The sequence below is a fragment of the Bufo gargarizans genome, chromosome 4, assembly GCF_014858855.1.
Source record: "Bufo gargarizans isolate SCDJY-AF-19 chromosome 4, ASM1485885v1, whole genome shotgun sequence".
NCBI classification, from domain to species: Eukaryota; Metazoa; Chordata; class Amphibia; order Anura; family Bufonidae; genus Bufo; species Bufo gargarizans.
In genome coordinates, this window is record NC_058083.1 from 362944230 (window position 1) to 362962974 (window position 18745).

An 18745-nucleotide genomic window follows, 5' to 3' on the forward strand; every position below is an offset into this window, starting at 1 on the left:
TTGGCCGGCTGAATGGCGGCAGGCGGGTTTCCTTTCTAACTTGGTGTTGTTGGAGCTTTTTCCTATTGTGCTGGCTACTGAAGTGTGGGGGGACTGGCTTAGGAATCGGCGGGTGCGTTTTTACTGCGATAACATGGGTGTGGTTCAGGCAATTAACAGTCAGTCAGCTAACTCGCCGCCGGTGTTGAATTTGCTGAGGCACTTGGTGTTGAGGGGTTTGCGATTGAATGCATGTTTTGTTGCGGTTCATGTCCCGGGAGTAGATAACTCACTTGCTGATTCCCTTTCTCGTTTTCAGTGGGAGCGTTTCCGCGGCTTGGCGCCGGGGGCCGAAGTTCGGGGGTTGCCCTGTCCCCAGTGGCTCTGGAGCGTGGCCTTGGGGTGTCAGCGGGCCTGATTAGGCGGCCACTTAGTCACGGTACGTGGGCTGCTTACTCTTCTGTGTGGTCTTTGTGGGAGGGTTTGATTGAGCAGGTGGGAGGTTGTAGCTCGCTGGAGGATTTTCGGACGCTATTGGTCTTTTGATTAGGAACGTTTTATGCTGCGGGGTTGTCTTTTTCGGTGGCGTCAAAGAGGTTGGCGGCGGTTGCTTTTTGGTTGCGGTTGCGAGGCATGGCCGATGTGTCTAAGTGTTTTATGGTGCGGCAGGCATTGAAGGGTTACCGCCGTTGCGGGGTACGGAAGGACAATCGTAGGCCGGTTTCGTTTGCGGTGTTGCAGACGTTGTGGATGGAGGTAGGATCAGTTTGTGTGTCGACGTTTGAGGTATGTCTGTTTCGGGCGGCCTTTTCTTTGGCCTTTTTTGGGGCATTTCGCATCTCGGAGTTGGTGGCAGCGAGTCGCTCAGGCGAGGGGGGTTTGTTATGGGAGGACGTTGTTTTGGTGGATGGTGTCTTGCGGTGTTGCATTCGCAGGTCTAAAACGGATCAGGAGGGTAGAGGGGTTGTTTTGTGGTTGAGGCCCTTGGGGGGGTCCGTACTTTGTCCTGTGCGGTGTGTGGAGGAGTTCTTGGCTGTTAGGCCAGGTGGCAGGGGGACATTTTTGATCCATCAGGACGGTTCGCGGTTGTCGCGTTTCCAATTTGTTGCGGTTTTCAGGAAATGCTTGTTGGCTGCGGGTTTGCCTGCTAGGGAGTATGCATCTCACTCTTTTCGTATTGGGGCTGCTACCGAGGCGGCTCGGTGGGGCCTAGGGGAGGAGGTTATTCGGCGTATCGGACGCTGGGAGTCGGATTGTTTTCGATCATATATCCGCCCCCATTTGTTGTGAATGTCTGGTTTTGGGCTTAGGAGGGGTGGGATGTTGCTGATTATCTGGCGGTGTTGGTTGTAGTTTAATTTTGTTTGTTTTGTTGCAGGATCGGCGCCTTGTTTGGCTTGGATCTTCGGGCACTCGTATGTCCATTGGGGGGCCTTGCGTGCGGACGTCAGGCGGAACGGACGACAATTGGGTTTTTCGGCGGACGACATGCAGATTAGGTGGATTGGTTTGCGGGGGCTTCTTTGGGGGAGGGTTTTGCCTGAGATTCATTTGAATGTCAGGTTGGATCGTCCGCCGGATGTGTTGGTTCTTCATGTCGGCGGAAATGATTTGGGGGTCCGTCGGTCCCGGGATGTCATCCGGGATATTAAGCTGGATGTATTGCGTTTGCTGGCGGATTTTCCTGAGATGTTGTTGGTTTGGTCGGAGGTGGTGGCAAGAAGTAGTTGGAGGTTTGCCAGGTCTGTGGAGCGGGTTAACAAGGCGCGGGCTAAATTGAACAAGGAGGTGGGGCGCTTTGTTCGCAGGCAAGGAGGGATAGTTGTGCGCCATTGGGAATTGGAGGCGGCGTCGCCTCAGTTCTTGAGAGCTGATGGAGTGCACCTTAATGATGTTGGTATTGACATGTGGGCTTTGGGCATTCAGGAGGGTTTGGAGACGGCCCTGAGGGTGTGGCAGGATGCCCACAGGTGAGGTGTCACCGGTGGTCTTCTGGTGGCTGATTGTTATGGGATCCTGGGGGAGCGATTCAATGGTTAAGAGATGCGGGACATGTTGGAGCCTGCATCTCATGTGGTTTGTGAATGCCGAGGATGGGGGCTCCTGTTTGGGCTAAAAGGCCTACAGGAGGAGATACTTGGATACTTCAAGGAGTTGGTGCTCTTGGGTCGGTGAGTGCGGCCGAGGGTAAGCTTGAAGTACAAGGTGAGACGGTTAAGGAAGAGGCCGCTGGTTTGGGTTGCCCTCCAGGATCCTTTGTTACAGTGCAGTGGGTCATAACATTGAAGGTTGTGTTAAAGTGCCTGTTGTTATTATTATTGTTATATTATTATTATATGTGAATAATAAAGTTCGGCCGTCATGGTCAATTTCTCCAAACAGGACGGTGTCAGTGTGGTTTATTGAAGGGTCAGGTTAGTGGGAATAGACGGAGGAAATTCTTCCATCCTATTAAGTCATGAAAGCAACGGAATGAGGCGCAGCCATAATGTAGTGCGGATTGACTTAGGGGGAAGACCGCAGGATAGTGAAGGGTTAATATCTGTATGCTGGGTTAGGGGTTGGTTTAAGGGAGGAAGGGGCGGATTAGCAAATTCGCGGGCTGCATATATGGGCAGGAGGTGGAGCTGCGGTCAGTTGCTAGTGTAGAGCAAGTGCGTTTCCCACCCTCCCACCCCTTTTTTATGTGATGTCTTGGATTGCGTTTGGGGGGGCTGATTGTTATGGGATCCTGGGGGAGCGATTCAATGGTTAAGAGATGCGGGACATGTTGGAGCCTGCATCTCATGTGGTTTGTGAATGCCGAGGATGGGGGCTCCTGTTTGGGCTAAAAGGCCTACAGGAGGAGATACTTGGATACTTCAAGGAGTTGGTGCTCTTGGGTCGGTGAGTGCGCCCGAGGGTAAGCTTGAAGTACAAGGTGAGACGGTTAAGGAAGAGGCCGCTGGTTTGGGTTGCCCTCCAGGATCCTTTGTTACAGTGCAGTGGGTCATAACATTGAAGGTTGTGTTAAAGTGCCTGTTGTTATTATTATTGTTATATTATTATTATATGTGAATAATAAAGTTCGGCCGTCATGGTCAATTTCTCCAAACAGGACGGTGTCAGTGTGGTTTATTGAAGGGTCAGGTTAGTGGGAATAGACGGAGGAAATTCTTCCATCCTATTAAGTCAAGAAGGGGGACAGCCCTGAGAAGATATCAGGCACCCCAATAGGGAATAAGTCCATATGTCAGCATTATACACAATTCCCATCTCTCCAACTCTTGAGGAATTTTAAATTTAGAGTGGAAATAAATAAATATTTTAAAATTAACCATTAAAATGTATGTTTTATGAAAATAATTAGTCAGTGAGGTGATAAAAAGCCACACTTCGGTCCTAGTGACCATTGAATTGCATATATAGAGAAATATAGTGTGACCACCTCCTGAAGGACCCAAAAGTCTGTTGAATAAAAAGTAAAACTGTTGATTGACACAGTGGCCCCCCCCCCCCCCCCCCCCACTCATAACACCTTTAATTACTGTCCAATAGATAACAAATATTTGGGAGAAAACATTTAACATATAAGACTAAATATGGTTCTATCAGAAAAAGCTCAGTGTAACAGAAACTAGACCCAGCAGACAAATATATCATAGCTATCATGGGCAGCATGGTGGCTCAGTGGTTAGCACTGATGCCTTGCAGTGCTTGGCGCCTGAGCTCAAATCCTTATGTTCTCCTTGTGGGTTTTTGGGTAATGTGGTTTCCTCCCACACTCCAAAGGCATATAGAAAGAGAATTAAGATTGTGAGCTCCATTGGGGACAGCAAGTGATGCGCTGAGGAACATGTAAGTGCTACATAAGTGAGTAAAATAAATAGCTACCTGTTCATTATAGATTTCCAGCATACTGAATGTTACCTGCAAAGACAAGAAGCATAATATGGTTATACCTACATTATCGCCATGTTAAATTTACGTTAGCTTAGAGTAGGGCCATGTGTTTTGGAAGTCAAAACCAGGAGTGAATAAAAAAAAGATGAGAAGTTGTTTCTCTCCATTTATGATCCACTCCTGCTTTTGGTTTCCAAAACGGCATCAGGAAACCTGACTGTGCGGCTGTACCCTTAGTCCAGGAAGCTCAATGCTTAGTTTTGTATTACATACTTTACCTAAGAAAAATTTCTGGTATAATTTGTGTTTCAATCTTTTCATCATTTTCAAGACATTTGTCTAAAGGGGTAGTTCAGGATTTTTTTTTTTTTTAAATACCCTCCCACTAGACAAGTGAAAGGAATTTACCTGCACACCCTCACTTGGTTCCAGCTCTGTCTTCACTGCTCTTTGGTCCCTGCATGTAAATGTCTGGCATGGATGGGGGTCATTTGCACTGCTGCAGCCAATGTCTGGCCTCAGTATGCTTCTCTTCACAGGTCCAGCAGGAGGGGGTGATATTAAATAAAACGTAATTAGACTTTACTGTAATTATGTTTTCTTGAATCCACCATGATGGCTACGGATGAGATTGGCCCCTTGACCTCTGTGAATACACAGAGATAGAGAGTTTAAAAGCCCCCACCCACTCTCACTGTTCAGTGTTTACCAATTACCAAAGTGGGTGCTTGTCTATAATATATATACACTATATATACACACTTTTTTTTTTACATTATGGGAGGGAATATACGAGCCGTCTTGATGAATTCAAGGAAACAGAATGACCCTTAAGTCTAATTACGGTTTTCCATTTCATCCACCATGACAGCTACGGATGAGAACTAACAGATTATAATGTAGGGGGGCTACTGCTTGCAGAACTTTCTAGCCAAAGGCCAAACCCGTAGAAGCAGATATATTTTGACGATAATGTTTTATGGATGTATTGATACAATTAGCTGCCTTACATATCTGATCAGGAGACACCCCAGCTTTCTCTGCCCATGACGAAGCCATAGCTCTAGTGGAGTGGGCCTTTATTCCAGTAGGACAAGTGTGACCCATTAGGGAGTAACAGCATGAAATAGTAGTTTTTATCCAGCGCCCTATGGATGCTTTGGAGAGTTTCTTCCCCTTATTGCTGCCCACAAACTGGATTAATAGGTTATCTTTCCTAAAAACTTCTGTGACCCTCAGGTACTGGATAATAGTTTCCCTGACATCTAGGAGATGAAATTGCTCTTCTGTAGGGTTTTTTGGGGCACTACTGAAGGAAGGTAAAACAATTTCCTGGTCACTATGGAAATTTGAAACCACCTTAGGAAGTAAACCTGGGTCTAATTTTAATATGATCCTGTTGAAAAAGATGGAAAGGTAAGGTTCTCTACATGAAAGTGTCTGGATCTCTCCCAGGCGCCTAGCCGAAGTTATGACAATTAAGAATGCCATCTTAAAGGAGAGGTGCTTTATGGAAATACCAGCCATGGGTGCAAAGGGGGATCTTTGTCAACCCGTTTAAGACTAGATTTAAGTCCCATAGAGCAACCTTATATTTGGTGGTGGCAAATGTGGTGCCAATATTCAAAAAGGGTCCAAAAAAAGATCCTGGAAACTATAGGCCGGTAAGTTTAACATCTGTTGTGGGTAAACTGTTTGAAGGTTTTCTGAGAGATGCTATATTAGAGCATCTCAATGGAAATAAGCAAATAACGCCATATCAGCATGGCTTCGTGAGGGATCGGTCATGTCAAACTAATTTAATCAGTTTCTATGAGGAGGTAAGTTCTAGACTTGACAGCGGCGAATCAATGGATGTCGTATATCTGGACTTCTCCAAAGCATTTGACACTGTACCACATAAAAGGTTAGTATATAAAATGAGAATGCTCGGACTGGGAGAAAACGTCTGTAAGCAACTGGCTCAGTGATAGAAAACAGAGGGTGGTTATTGAAGGCAAATGTGACTCCATGTTGTCTTCCCTATGACGTACAGAATTGTTATAATATCTCACCTACGCACTTCACATCCTCCCCCACTGTGAGTTAGGTTCACTTATCTGTCTCAGGACAGATTCTGGGAATCTCCCAGAATTAGAACAAATGTCATGGGTCATTCGGCACAACTGCGTACGTTCTTATATGTGACGTATTACATACCCATAAAAGGGATGTTCCGGTGGTATCTGTATGGGCGTCAATGTTTATCATTTATGATTGGTTTAACGCTGTTGTTGTGCAAACTTTTCCGTTGCCTATATGAGGCCAAGCTATAGCATAATAAAATTAGAGTGTTTCTCAGTGATTGCCTGTGTGCGTGTCTGTTATTGCCAACTGAGAAACATCTCTCCTGACGTCAGTGACATCAAACCAAGGGGGACGTAGAGGTCCAGAAAGGTCCAGATCCTTTCAGTTTGGGGGCTTCGTCTGGGTTAGAGAAAGCCATCCTCGTGTCCGGTAAGAGAGACATCCCTTTTTGTCCGCTGCCTAGTCCGAGGCACTGGCCACATCTCTACCCGTGAGTTTTATTATGTATCCGGGATACATTTTTAAGCCTTAAAAATAAACTCCGGGAGTTTATAATAAGTACTTGGAGTACTTGCATGAATAATGCCGGCACTTGGAGTGCCACGCACGGAAAGAAAATCTCAGGGAGATTTGTTTTGTGTCAGGGACACATCATAGGATCTTAGGATCCATTCCGTAAGTTGTTTTGAGTCAGGGACACACCATAGTTTCTCCGGGAGATCTATTTACTTTATCTAACTGTCGACAGAGATATTTTTCAGTACCAGGTGTACATGTAAGAGAACAGTCTCAGGGAGACTGACCTACCTTGGTTTGATCCATATAGATAAGATTACTATTACCATAAAGTGATAAGATCAATTATTTATTATCTGTCCTGTTTTGCGGAGGCCTTGTCTGGGTGGTAAGTGTACAGACATACCTCCTTGTTACTATTGCTGTGTATTTTCATATATTATTATGGGTGGACAAAGTTCAAAAGTGGAGTTTCCTCCTCCAAATGTAGGAGAAACATGTAAAGAATATGTTGCAAGGGTTAGTCCCACAAATTACTACCTCATCAATCCGTGGGTAGATAACTTGGCAGGATGGACAGAGTTTATGGACACATGTAGTCCATTTCCACGTGACGGTGACAATAGTCCCTATCACATGGATATGGTCAAAGGACTGTGTTTGGGAGACAAAGTCGCCTGGCCACACTTTGACCCAGACCCACAGTGGGACACAACATATATGCAAAAAGGAGGAGAACAATGGTTAGAAATAGCATGTTATTGGTATAATAGGCCCACAAAAAAGGCCAAATCACCTAAAAAGCTACCCAATGACTCAAATAAACACGATCTTGAGACGGACCTCAGAAAGGGAAGAAAAAAAATCCTAGAAAAAACACCGCCATACAAAACCCAGAGTGTAACAAAAAACCACACAGTGACTGAAAAGAAATCGAGCATTCAGAAGCTCTACCCTTCTTTCTCAGAGGAGGAAATATTGGCTGCAGGTCATATTTGTCACGAACTATGGATCCGATTGCTCTGGATCCCACAGCTGTGACGTAGTGGTCTGTGACAGAGTCTGCGCACACACAGAGACCTCACGTGACCGGGGTATTACCACTCGGCTAACACCCCCCCCCCCCACTATACTTCGGTAACTGCCACCCCGTGGGTTCCCGGTCCACGAGCCGACTATCCGGGTCATTCACTATCACACAGATCAGTGGATGAACCGGATATCACTTACTGACCAACCGCAGTCAATCACCCCCAGCTACAATTCCTAAATGCAATTTAACTAACTACCTGGTAACGTCTCTTCAAAGGCAAGGTACGTTGTTCAGAAGCTTAGAATATGGAAGACTTGGCTATTTAGATTTTAGAATCTTTAATAAGAGGTAAAAAGCAGTGCATACAAGTCTAATGAAAATGACTATAAATCTACCGAATAATAATAACAATATAAATAATCACGACAGTTCAAATGAAAGGGAAAAAGATGAAAGAATACTTAGTTTCTCTGGAGGGTTTCAGATGGTCATTCATATGTCCTTTTTGAATCCTTGCAAACCCCTTTTCAGTATGTATCAGGGGAGACCCTCAAAGTTCTTCTGATACAGGGATATGCCGTCAATGTCCAATTAAGTGTCTCGTGATGTTCCATGGGTCTCTCTCCTCTGTCCTTGTGCATGGATTTTTATGAACTCTCCCATGGGCAGGAGACTTACTCCTGTCAGCCAATGGCAGCAGAGTGACTGTAAAGCTTAGGGATTGGCCCCCAAGTGTTTTATGACCCCATCAAAGTTCAGTTCCTACAATGAGGATTATACTTAAGCTCGTATCTCCTTGATACATCGGCATATTTTTATACAGAATACATATTTGCGATCCTTATTTATTTACCTACAGAATGAGACCAAACACAGTAATGCTGGGACCTGTAGTTCTGCTACTACCCATAGGTCAGCTACGGAATCACATCCTCTAGTCATATTTGATACCCAATTAACCACAATACTCTGTAGAGCCTGGATCTGGTGTCAGAAAGGGCATAAGTTGATTCATAAATGAAATATGAAAGTGGACTGGTTTTATGCCCAGAGCTAATTAAGGGCTATTAGCTCTCCTCAAACCAGACCTGGAAATTAATGACGTCACACTCCAGCCAGGCTTGACAGCGAGCTGATCTTATCTTACAGGACAGGATGAGCTGGGCCTGGTATTGCCTTTATGACCTTTTTATAGCCGGCCTCACAGAGTAGTGGTAATAAAAGTGTCCATCTATATCATAGGTGACCCAGGCTTCGGGAAGATGAGAGTTCACAGTTTTTTTACATATGCCAGAAGCATATAAGATGGCTACCCAGAGGAATTATGTATGTATGCCGGCACAATATTGTCCTGCAACCAGTACCCACAGCACCCCGCCTGCCTGTGTCCTTGGTGGAACAGATATCAGCGTCTGTCTTTCAACAACCTGATTCTTCCACTGAAGCAACAGGAGGACAAAATGTCCACACAAATAAAATCACCCAGTGTTCGGGATAAAATTGTTATGTTCAACAAATCACCCCCTAGTGGCTTATCAACACAACCTCTCCCACCTACCCCTCCCCCACAGGTTGTACACAAAACCACAAGTTTAATTGCAAAAACACAAAGGGAGGAAGATAGGTTAACCAGCCCTGTTGCTCAACACACTAGGAGTAAAGAACATGAGAAGGGACATAAGGATTCATTCCCCTTTATGACAATAGGAGATCAGTTAATGAAGAAACCCATAGAAATAGAGGACATCAATAGAATTATCAAACATTGTCCCAAACCCACTACAGCACCATTAGGTACTAGCGCCTATCTAAAAAGGGCATGTAAGGGGAGAAATTACACACAGGAGGATATGAAGCTGATAGTGGATGGTATAATAGGGATGCACTCAGGGTGGGATTGGGTTAAAATACCCAGCATTAGCCTCATTCAGACAACTCCCAATGCTACTACATACAGCCTGAACACAGAACAGGGCAGGAATAAGATGTGGGAAGAACTCACGGAACACATGAAAGAGGTTTTCAAACAGAGGTCCTCCCTCCTCATAGCTGTAGCATGCAAACAAAAGAACAATGAGTCAGTTACTGACTTCTGGAAACACGAAGCAGGTCTCACAGTGACTAACCAGGATAGTTTGGTTATCTCAACCTTTGTAAACAACCTATTGCCTAGTTTGATGCTTACCGTGAAGCAGAACGTATCCTCCTGGACTTCTGATGACGTTGCGGATTTTGAAAAGCATTTATATGAGAAAGAGGAAGCAGGCTGTTTCGAGGTAAAGAGATCTATAACTACTCATGGGTATGCCAGCAACAGAAACAAGAGGGGATGGGGGAACAGGAACAGAGGCTATCATAGTCAAGATAACAGAGCTCCACCCCAGTCTCATCAGAAACCTTACAGCCCAAATCAAATTCCTGAGCAGCAGCAGACACCATGTTCCACTGCATGTTTTAAATGTGGTAAAGAGGGACACTGGGCGAGACGATGCCCGTTGCCCAGACAACAGCGCTACTCAAACCCTGGCACTCAGCCCCAGGTAAGGGATAGCCGGAACCCAAGGTTTCCCATTGACTGGAACCAGCAAAATAAACACTGATGCTGCCCAGAGGACGGTACCTCCACTTTCACACAGATCACAAAACATTGGAAAGACTCACCTGTCATTCTCTTAACAGTAGCGGGGAGAAAGGTAGGTTTCATGGTAGATAGCGGAGCCACAGCCAGTGTCCTGTGTAGGGATCTTTACAAAGGTCCTTTAAGAAAGTCCGATCCTTCCATGGGAATCAATGGGGTTCTTACAAAAACATACAAAACTGACCCACTGACACTTGAAACTATAGACGGAGATTACATCACTAACCACACTTTCAGCATCATCCCTGAGTGTCCAGTAAACCTCTTAGGTAGAGATTTGTTCTGCAAGTTGAAACTCAAGGTTTTTGCATCTCAGGGAGGACTGGATGTGCGATCAGATCTCATACCTATTGCTAAACCATCATTATCATAATTTTTTCCTACACTCACCACATTTGAGTCACAAGAATTGGAGAACATTGACCCTAACCTGTGGTCATCTGGAGACTATGACACAGGATTCATTGACTGTACTCCATATAGGGCCACACTCAGAGCAGGCGCAACCACGGTGTACCAAAAACAATACCCACTATCGAAAGAGAAAATCGAAGGGTTAAGACCCATGATACAGCAATTCCTACAGACCAGAGTCCTAGAGGACACTGTCTCACCATACAGTACACCCATCAATCCGGTGGCGAAGGCCGATGGTACGGTAAGATTTGTACAAGACTTAAGGGCAATTAATAGTCTCATCATCCCTATTGCGCCCATTGTACCTGATGTGACACAACTGCTCTCAATCATCCCAGCAGATGCTGTCTGTTTCAGCGTGATAGACCTGAAAAATGCTTTCTTCTCTATCCCGGTTGACAAGCAGACCAGACTCCTTTTTGCTTTTTCCTGTGAGGGTCGACAACTCACCTGGTGCAGGATGCCCCAGGGATATGCTGATTCACCTGTAGTGTACAGCATTGTCCCCCAAGCCAGTTTAAAACCATGGCACCCCCCAGGGTTCTGTGCTCTTGCAATACGTGGATGATTTGTTATTGTGCAGTGTGTCAGAGGAGGCCAATGTAACAGATGGTTTATCTTTGTTGAAATGGTTGTCTGAATGTGGACACAAGGTGTCACGCAAGAAAATGCAATGGTGTAAAAAGCAGGTTGAATACTTGGGCTTTGTTCTCAAAAAGGGAGAAAGGAGAATCAGCACAGAAAAAGTCCAGTCTGTTGCGGGCCTGGTCTCACCGCTCACCAAGAAAGAACTGTTATCTTTCCTTGGTATGATAAACTACTGCAGACAATGGATTCCTGATTGCTCTTACTATGACAATGTAATGAGACAAGCCACTCTGGCAGACATGCCAGATCTCATCAGGTGGTCTAAGGAAATGTTTAATGCATTTGATTATTTGAAATGTTCTTTAATGACAAGTCCAGGTTTAGGCCTCCCTGACTACAAACTCACCTTTCACGTATATGCTCGACAAAATTGTAAAACCATGGCGGGTGTGCTGACACAATATCACGGAGGCAATTTGCGTCCTTTTGCTTTTTTCTCAAAGGTGGTTCCGGCATCCGTCCAAGGAATGCCGGCCTGTCTGAGATCTCTTGCAGCCTGTGCTATGATGGTTGAGCTTGCAACGCCACTCACAATGGGACATGAGACTATCCTGTACACCACACATGATGTAGTAGGCCTTCTCAAAGGCATACACACACAGCACATGTCCGCACAGAGACTGTCTGGATATGAAATTCTACTCCTCAGCAATCCCTCCCTCCAAATCAAATACGCAACACACATCTCAGGTCCAGCACCTATCTTGAATGCCCTATTAGGACTTAAAGGACCTGAGGATCACTTGACAGAGGCACATGATTGTATACACGCCATACAACATGAGACATCACCCCGCTCTGATTTACAATCTGTACTAGTAGAAGGGGCCCCTGATGTTTTTGTTGATGGATCCTGCAGCAGACCAAATGACAACACTTATCATGCAGTATATGCTATTGTTATGCTACCCAATGTTGTCCTGGAAGCCAGACCCATCACATACCAATCTGCACAAGCGGCAGAATTAATTGCACTCACGAGAGCATGCATACTACATGAAGGCAAGCTAGTCACCATTTACACTGACAGCAGGTACACACATGGCGTGGTCTGGGACCACAGGGTCATTTGGCAAAGGAGAGGATTCATTGCAGCTGATGGTAAGCACGTCTAACAATCACAACTTGTCATACAACTTTTAGAAGCCATAAGATTGCCCTCACAGATTGCAATTGTCCACTGCAGAGCGCATACTGGTGGTAAGGATCATGTGTCCCAAGGCAATGCCCTGGCAGACGCGGAGGCCAAGAAGGCGGCACTGATGGCCCCGGCCACATTGCAAATGGTGAAATTAGTGCCTCCTTCACTTGAGTTAACTCAGATGCTTGTGGATCTCCAGTCGTCAGCTACTGACGATGAAATGGCCGATTGGTGTTATCCAATCTTGCAGAAGAATCCTAGGACAGGATTAATCTGCAAGGAGGGGAAGCCATGCATACCACAAAACAGCGCTCCTCTGTTCATTGCACATTTTCATGGAGTAGGACACAACAGCATTCAAACAACACACATGCTGCTAGCACAGAATTTCTATATTACAGGCATTAAACAGTTAGTGTCAGATTATGTGGGAAGATGTATCACATCTTTGAGGAACAACCCAAACACCAATGCTAAAGTCCCACATCAACACCTTGATTACCCCACCACTCCTTTTACACATCTGCAGGTAGACTTCACACACATACCTAGACAGAAAGGTAAACAAGAATACGCCTTGGTCATAGTTGACATGTTCTCAAGGTGGCCAGAGGTCTACCCTACAAGATCAGAAGATGCCAAAACAGTAGCAAGGATACTGACATGTGACATCATTCCAAGGTGGGGCTGTCCATTGGTAATTGAATGTGACCAAGGGGCAGCTTTCACCTCAAAGGTAAACAAGGAGCTGACAAGACTCCTTAAAGTTGAATGGAAATTTCATATCCCATACCACCCACAAAGCTCCGGCATTATGGAACGCATGAACAGAACCCTAAAAGATAAATTGAGAAAGGCAACAGGGGGCACATTTGAGAAATGGAAAGAGATACTGCCAATAGTCTTAGCTGAGATCAGGATGACCCCTAATAAAAAGCTGGGGATATCACCATTTGAGATACTTATGGGAAGACCTTTTCCCACACCATGGGCAAAGAACCCTCTGGTAGTGCAGGAACCGGACCTCGACCTCATCAGAGAAGAATATGTAACCAGATTGATTAAAACCCTAAGTGAAATTGAGGAAAAAATTGCTTATAAATCTCCTTGTCTTCCACAGGAACCAACGCACCCATTCCAAGTGGGAGATATCATGCTGGTAAAGAAATTAAAGAAAGGAAAAATCGCAGGAGACTTCACCTACGGACCACCGACTACAGTGGTAGCCGTGACCCGCACAGCAGTACTGACGGAAGAAGCAACTACTTGGATCCACGCCACCAGAGTGAAACTGGTAAAGGAGGCACCCCAAAAGGAGGTACTAACGGGAGCAGACAGCTCTGACCTCGAAAAAGGACAAAGTAAGGTAGTAATGGGAGCAGACAGCTCTGACCTTGAAAAAGGACAAAGTAAGGTAGTAACGGGAGCAGACAGCTCTGACCTCGAAAAAGGACAAAGTGAGGTACTAACGGGAGCAGACAGCTCTGACCTCCACCAGGATGCACTCCCTCAATTCTGGAAGATGGCACAGATGGTCCACTTGGACTATGGGATTACTGACGATCGTAATGACTCAGGAAAACAAAGCTGAAGTTGCTATAACGCAGAAAGGTGGAATCACTACCTTCTGGTACAATTCCTCCAGTACTCACATTGCAACTTACTCCTTCTGTTTGTGCAGCATAATGAAGTGCAGTCCTTCCACGAGATGTGGCAACCACTACAAGAATGGACAGGCTTATATCTGTATTACTGACCCTTATTGGGGTAATAGATGCGCATACTGGGGTTCAGTAGGATGGAATACAGGAGAAGACTGGGGGTATAAACCACAGAATGCCCTTAATCGAAAGGATAAGAATGGTAAATCCTTGATTAGTAGAATGACAATTATCAGCGGAGGGGACTGTCACACAGATGTTAGCCTATATCCTACAGGGTAGGCATGCCCTAAGATGGTGTCTGAGATGAAAATAATTATAAACATAGTAAACCCCAACAAAGGTGATGAAGGAGATTACGTGCTGGGATGGTACTTTCAAGACATAGGGGGGGCAGAGATTTCACTGGTCACCAAACACTTTGAAATAAGAGATGTGTCAATCCTCAGAATGGACATACCCTCTAAAAACCCATATACAGTCCCTAGGAAACATACTGGCTATTTCTGACCCTACCTATGAGGATACCCTGGCAGTGGAAACTGGGTTCTCTGATACTAACCTATGGTTAGAATGGATGAAGTACAGCACAGCTTCAGTAAATAAAAGTAATTGTTATATATGTGGGACTGCTAAGCCTCACCTAGGTACTGTGCCCTTAATATTGCCCTCTAGTGTTGAGGAATGTTTTGTGCAATTTTTCTCAAATTCATCTAGTAACTAGTCTGCATGTGAAGAATGGAAGCAAAAATACCCACTCCTCATAAAAACTCCCCGCCCTGGTGCAGGTATACATATCTATCCTGGTAACTATACCTGCCACAGAGGGGGAGATCAAGGAAGATCCCTGGGTAATTTCACTGAAGGATACTGTGCAACTTACAGTGAAACAGATACCTCCCTCACACAGAATCAAGTATACTCGATTGGAGATGTATATTGGATCTGTGGGGATGGTAAGATAAGATCTAGACTAGAGGGTTCCTGGAAAGGTGAATGTGCCCTTGCTAAAGCCATCATGAACATACACATCTTCACTGAAAATGAAAAAGACACCAACACACATATATGCAACCGTCGTGCCCTCCCAAAAGGTAGCTTCGACCCACACGTGTATATTGATGCAATCGGGGTCCCAAGAGGGGTCCCCGATGAATTCAAGGCCAGAGGTCAGGTGGCAGCAGGATTTGAATCCATAATTCCCCACATAACAATCAACAAAAATGTAGACTGGATCAACTATATTTACTATAATCAACAAAGGTTTGTAAACTACACCAGGGATGCGTTACAGGGTGTAGCAGAAGAGTTACAGGCAGATTCCATTTTGACATTAAGGTATTGTCAGACCCCTCATCCTGCTGCACGTTCATACCCAACAACACCGGCCCTAATGGTAAGGTCACACTGGCAATAAAGGAACTCGAGGATTTATCAATCGAGCTCAAAAGAAACTCAGGTATCAATCACCCATGGGATCAGTATTTTGACTGGTTCACTACCTGGAAACAGGCACTTGTACAGTTGGGAATCATTATCCTGGTAATTATTATAGTAATAGCAATAGTTGCAACATGTATCATACCATGTGTATGGAAACTGATAATGAAAGGAGTATCAAATATGTCATTTTATGAGACTCTGCTGCCTAATCCTGAAGACAACTCACATGAAGGATATAGAAAATATCTGGTGGTATACAGGGAAAAGGGCAAGGGTAAGAACCATATTATCTAAGAAATTTGGTTCTAAAGAGGGGATTGAAGGCAAATGTGACTCCATGTTGTCTTCCCTATGACGTACAGAATTGTTATAATATCTCACCTACGCACTTCACATCCTCCCCCACTGTGAGTTAGGTTCACTTATCTGTCTCAGGACAGATTCTGGGAATCTCCCAGAATTAGAACAAATGTCATGGGTCATTCGGCACAACTGCGTACGTTCTTATATGTGACGTATTACATACCCATAAAAGGGATGTTCCAGTGGTATCTGTATGGGCGTCAATGTTTATCATTTATGATTGGTTTAACGCTGTTGTTGTGCAAACTTTTCCGTTGCCTATATGAGGCCAAGCTATAGCATAATAAAATTAGAGTGTTTCTCAGTGATTGCCTGTGTGCGAGTCTGTTATTGCCAACTGAGAAACATCTCTCCTGACGTCAGTGACATCAAACCAAGGGGGTCGTAGAGGTCCAGAAAGGTCCAGATCCTTTCAGTTATTAACGGTACACATTCAGATTGGGTCACTGTCACTAGTGGGGTACCTCAGGGGTCAGTATTGGGCCCAATTCTCTTCAATATATTTATTAATGATCTTGTAGAAGGCTTGCATAGTAAAGTATCAATTTTCGCAGATGACACTAAACTGTGTAAAGTAATTTACACTGATGAGGACAGTATACTACTACAGAGGGATCTGGATAGATTGGAGGCTTGGGCAGATAAGTGGCAGATGAGGTTTAACACTGATAAATGTAAAGTTATGCACATGGGAAGGAAAATACAAGTCACCAGTACATACTAAATGGTAAAACACTCGGTAACACTGACATGGAAAAGGATCTAGGAATTTTAGTAAACAGCAAACTAAGCTGCAAAAACCAGTGTCAGGCAGCTGCTGCCAAGGTCAATAAGATAATGGGTTGCATCAAAAGGGGCATAGATTCCCGTGATAAGAACATAGTCCTACCACTTTACAAATCGCTAATCGCTAGTCAGACCACACATGGAGTACTGTGTACAGTTCTGGGCTCCTGTAAACAAGGCAGACATAGCAGAGCTGGAGAAGGTCCAGAGGAGGGCATCTAAAATAATAACTGGAATGGGGCAATTACAGTACCCTGAAAGATTATTAAAATTAGGGCTATTCACTTTAGAAAAAAGACGACTGAGGGGAGATCTAAATAATATGTATAAATATATCAGGGGTCAGTACAGAGATCTCTCCCATTATCTATTTATCCCCAGGACTGTGACGAGGGGACATCCTCTGCGTCTGGAGGAAAGAAGGTTTGTACACAAACATAGAAAAGGATTCTTTACGGTCAGAGCAGTGAGGCTATGGAACTCTCTGCCTGAGGAGGTGGTGATGGTGAGTACAATAAAGGAATTCAAGAGGGGCCTGGATGTATTTCTGGAGCGTAATATTATTACAAGCTATAGCTACTAGAGAGGGGTCATTGGTCCGGGGAGTTGTTCTGGTTGCCTGATTGGAGTCGGGAAGGAATTTTTTATTCCCCTAAAGTGGGGAAAATTGGCTTCCACCTCACAGGGTTTTTTTTTTTCTTCCTCTGGGTCAACTTGCAGGATGGCAGGCCGAACTGGATGGACAGATGTCTTTTTTTGGCCTTATGTACTATGTTACTATGTTAATAATGGCCTAAGTCTGGATGCTGCTCTTATGAATCCTCTAATCCATCTATGGTCAGCTAGATTTGTATCGTAGAAAGCTCCTAGGGCGAATATCTGTACTTTTAAAGTACTCAGCCTAAGTCTAGCCCTCTTTGAAGGAATTCTAAAATATTTTGAATGCATGGCAAAGACAGATTTGGAGAGACTACCCCCAACCAAGTACAGTACTTTTGCCAGATTTTTAAGTAGATGGCTGAGGTAACCTTCTTTCTACTGGCTTTTAAAGTATGAATAACTTTATTTGAAAGCACCTTACTTCTTAAGATCTCACCCTTAGGATCCAGGCTGATAGTTCGAAAAGGTCTGGATTTTGATGGAGAATTGGCCCCTGCGAAAGAATTTCCTCCTGAAACAGTATCTGCCAGGGGATCTCCAGCGCTATTTTCTTTAGAATGGGGAACCAGATTCTCTTGGGCCAATAGGGGGTTATCAATATCACTGTTACAGGGTCTGTTAGAATCTTATGTAGAACGTGAGGAATTAATGCTTAAGGAGGGAAGGCGTATGCTAGATTCCATGTCCATTTTATTGAGAAAGTGTCTATTGCCCATGGCTTTTCTCTGGGATTTAAGTAACAAAAACATTTGATCTTTGCAATTCTTTTTGAGGCAAATAGGTCAATTTGCAGCACTCCCCACCTGGTTGATATCTTCTGAAAGATCCTGGGATTTAAGGACCACTCCCCCGGGTCCAGGGTCTTTCTGCTCAGGAAATCTGCCTCAAAATTTTCTGATCCTTTGAGATGATGTTTTAAATAAGCGACTGCTGTTGTGTTGTCTGAAAATATTTTTAGATGTTTTTTGCTTAACAGACATTGATTTAGTTTTAGAGTTTCCCAGACCGCTCATAACTCTGTGTAATTTCAGGATTTTTTATTTGATTTCTTCTGGCCACCTCCCCTGCCAGTTTGAGGAAGCTACTTTTGCTCCCCAAGCCACAGCGCTTACGTCTGTCGTGATCTGTATTGCTTGTTCTTTTAATCCCTTTTTTGATCCCTGAGGAAAGAAGAGCAACCAGGTATCAAACCAATAGAAAAATTCAAAACAGACAGATATTCGCAGATTCCCCTCAGGGGAACTCACTGCTGGAGTAGCTGAAGGCGGATCTGCGTAGTCCATGCGGGTCCCGCGAGCTTCAGGAGCTGAAATGTTTGCTAGGGTCAGGGGAGACGATATTCACTGAATCGTCGCGCTTCTTTTCACTTGGTGTGGCGTCTAACGTCATTAGGCAGGGTCCAGAATAATGACGCATCTCCAAGCTCCGCCCCCTCCGGACGTCGCCGGAAAACCAAGCGGCGAGACCGGCTATGCCCCCTATTCGTAATATGGCGTCCCGTTCCGGCAGGT

General features: G+C 44.7%; 1 protein-coding gene across 1 annotated transcript in view; it reads right to left on the minus strand.

Annotated features, from left to right (window-relative positions):
• LOC122935437 (kinesin-like protein KIF28P) overlaps window positions 1-18745 on the minus strand; it is a 213268-nt gene that overhangs the window by 185441 nt on the left and 9082 nt on the right. The window contains exon 3 of the mRNA XM_044291204.1: window positions 3853-3888. Coding sequence (XP_044147139.1) covers window positions 3853-3888 — 36 coding nt within the window. The remainder of the gene's footprint in view (window positions 1-3852; window positions 3889-18745) is intronic.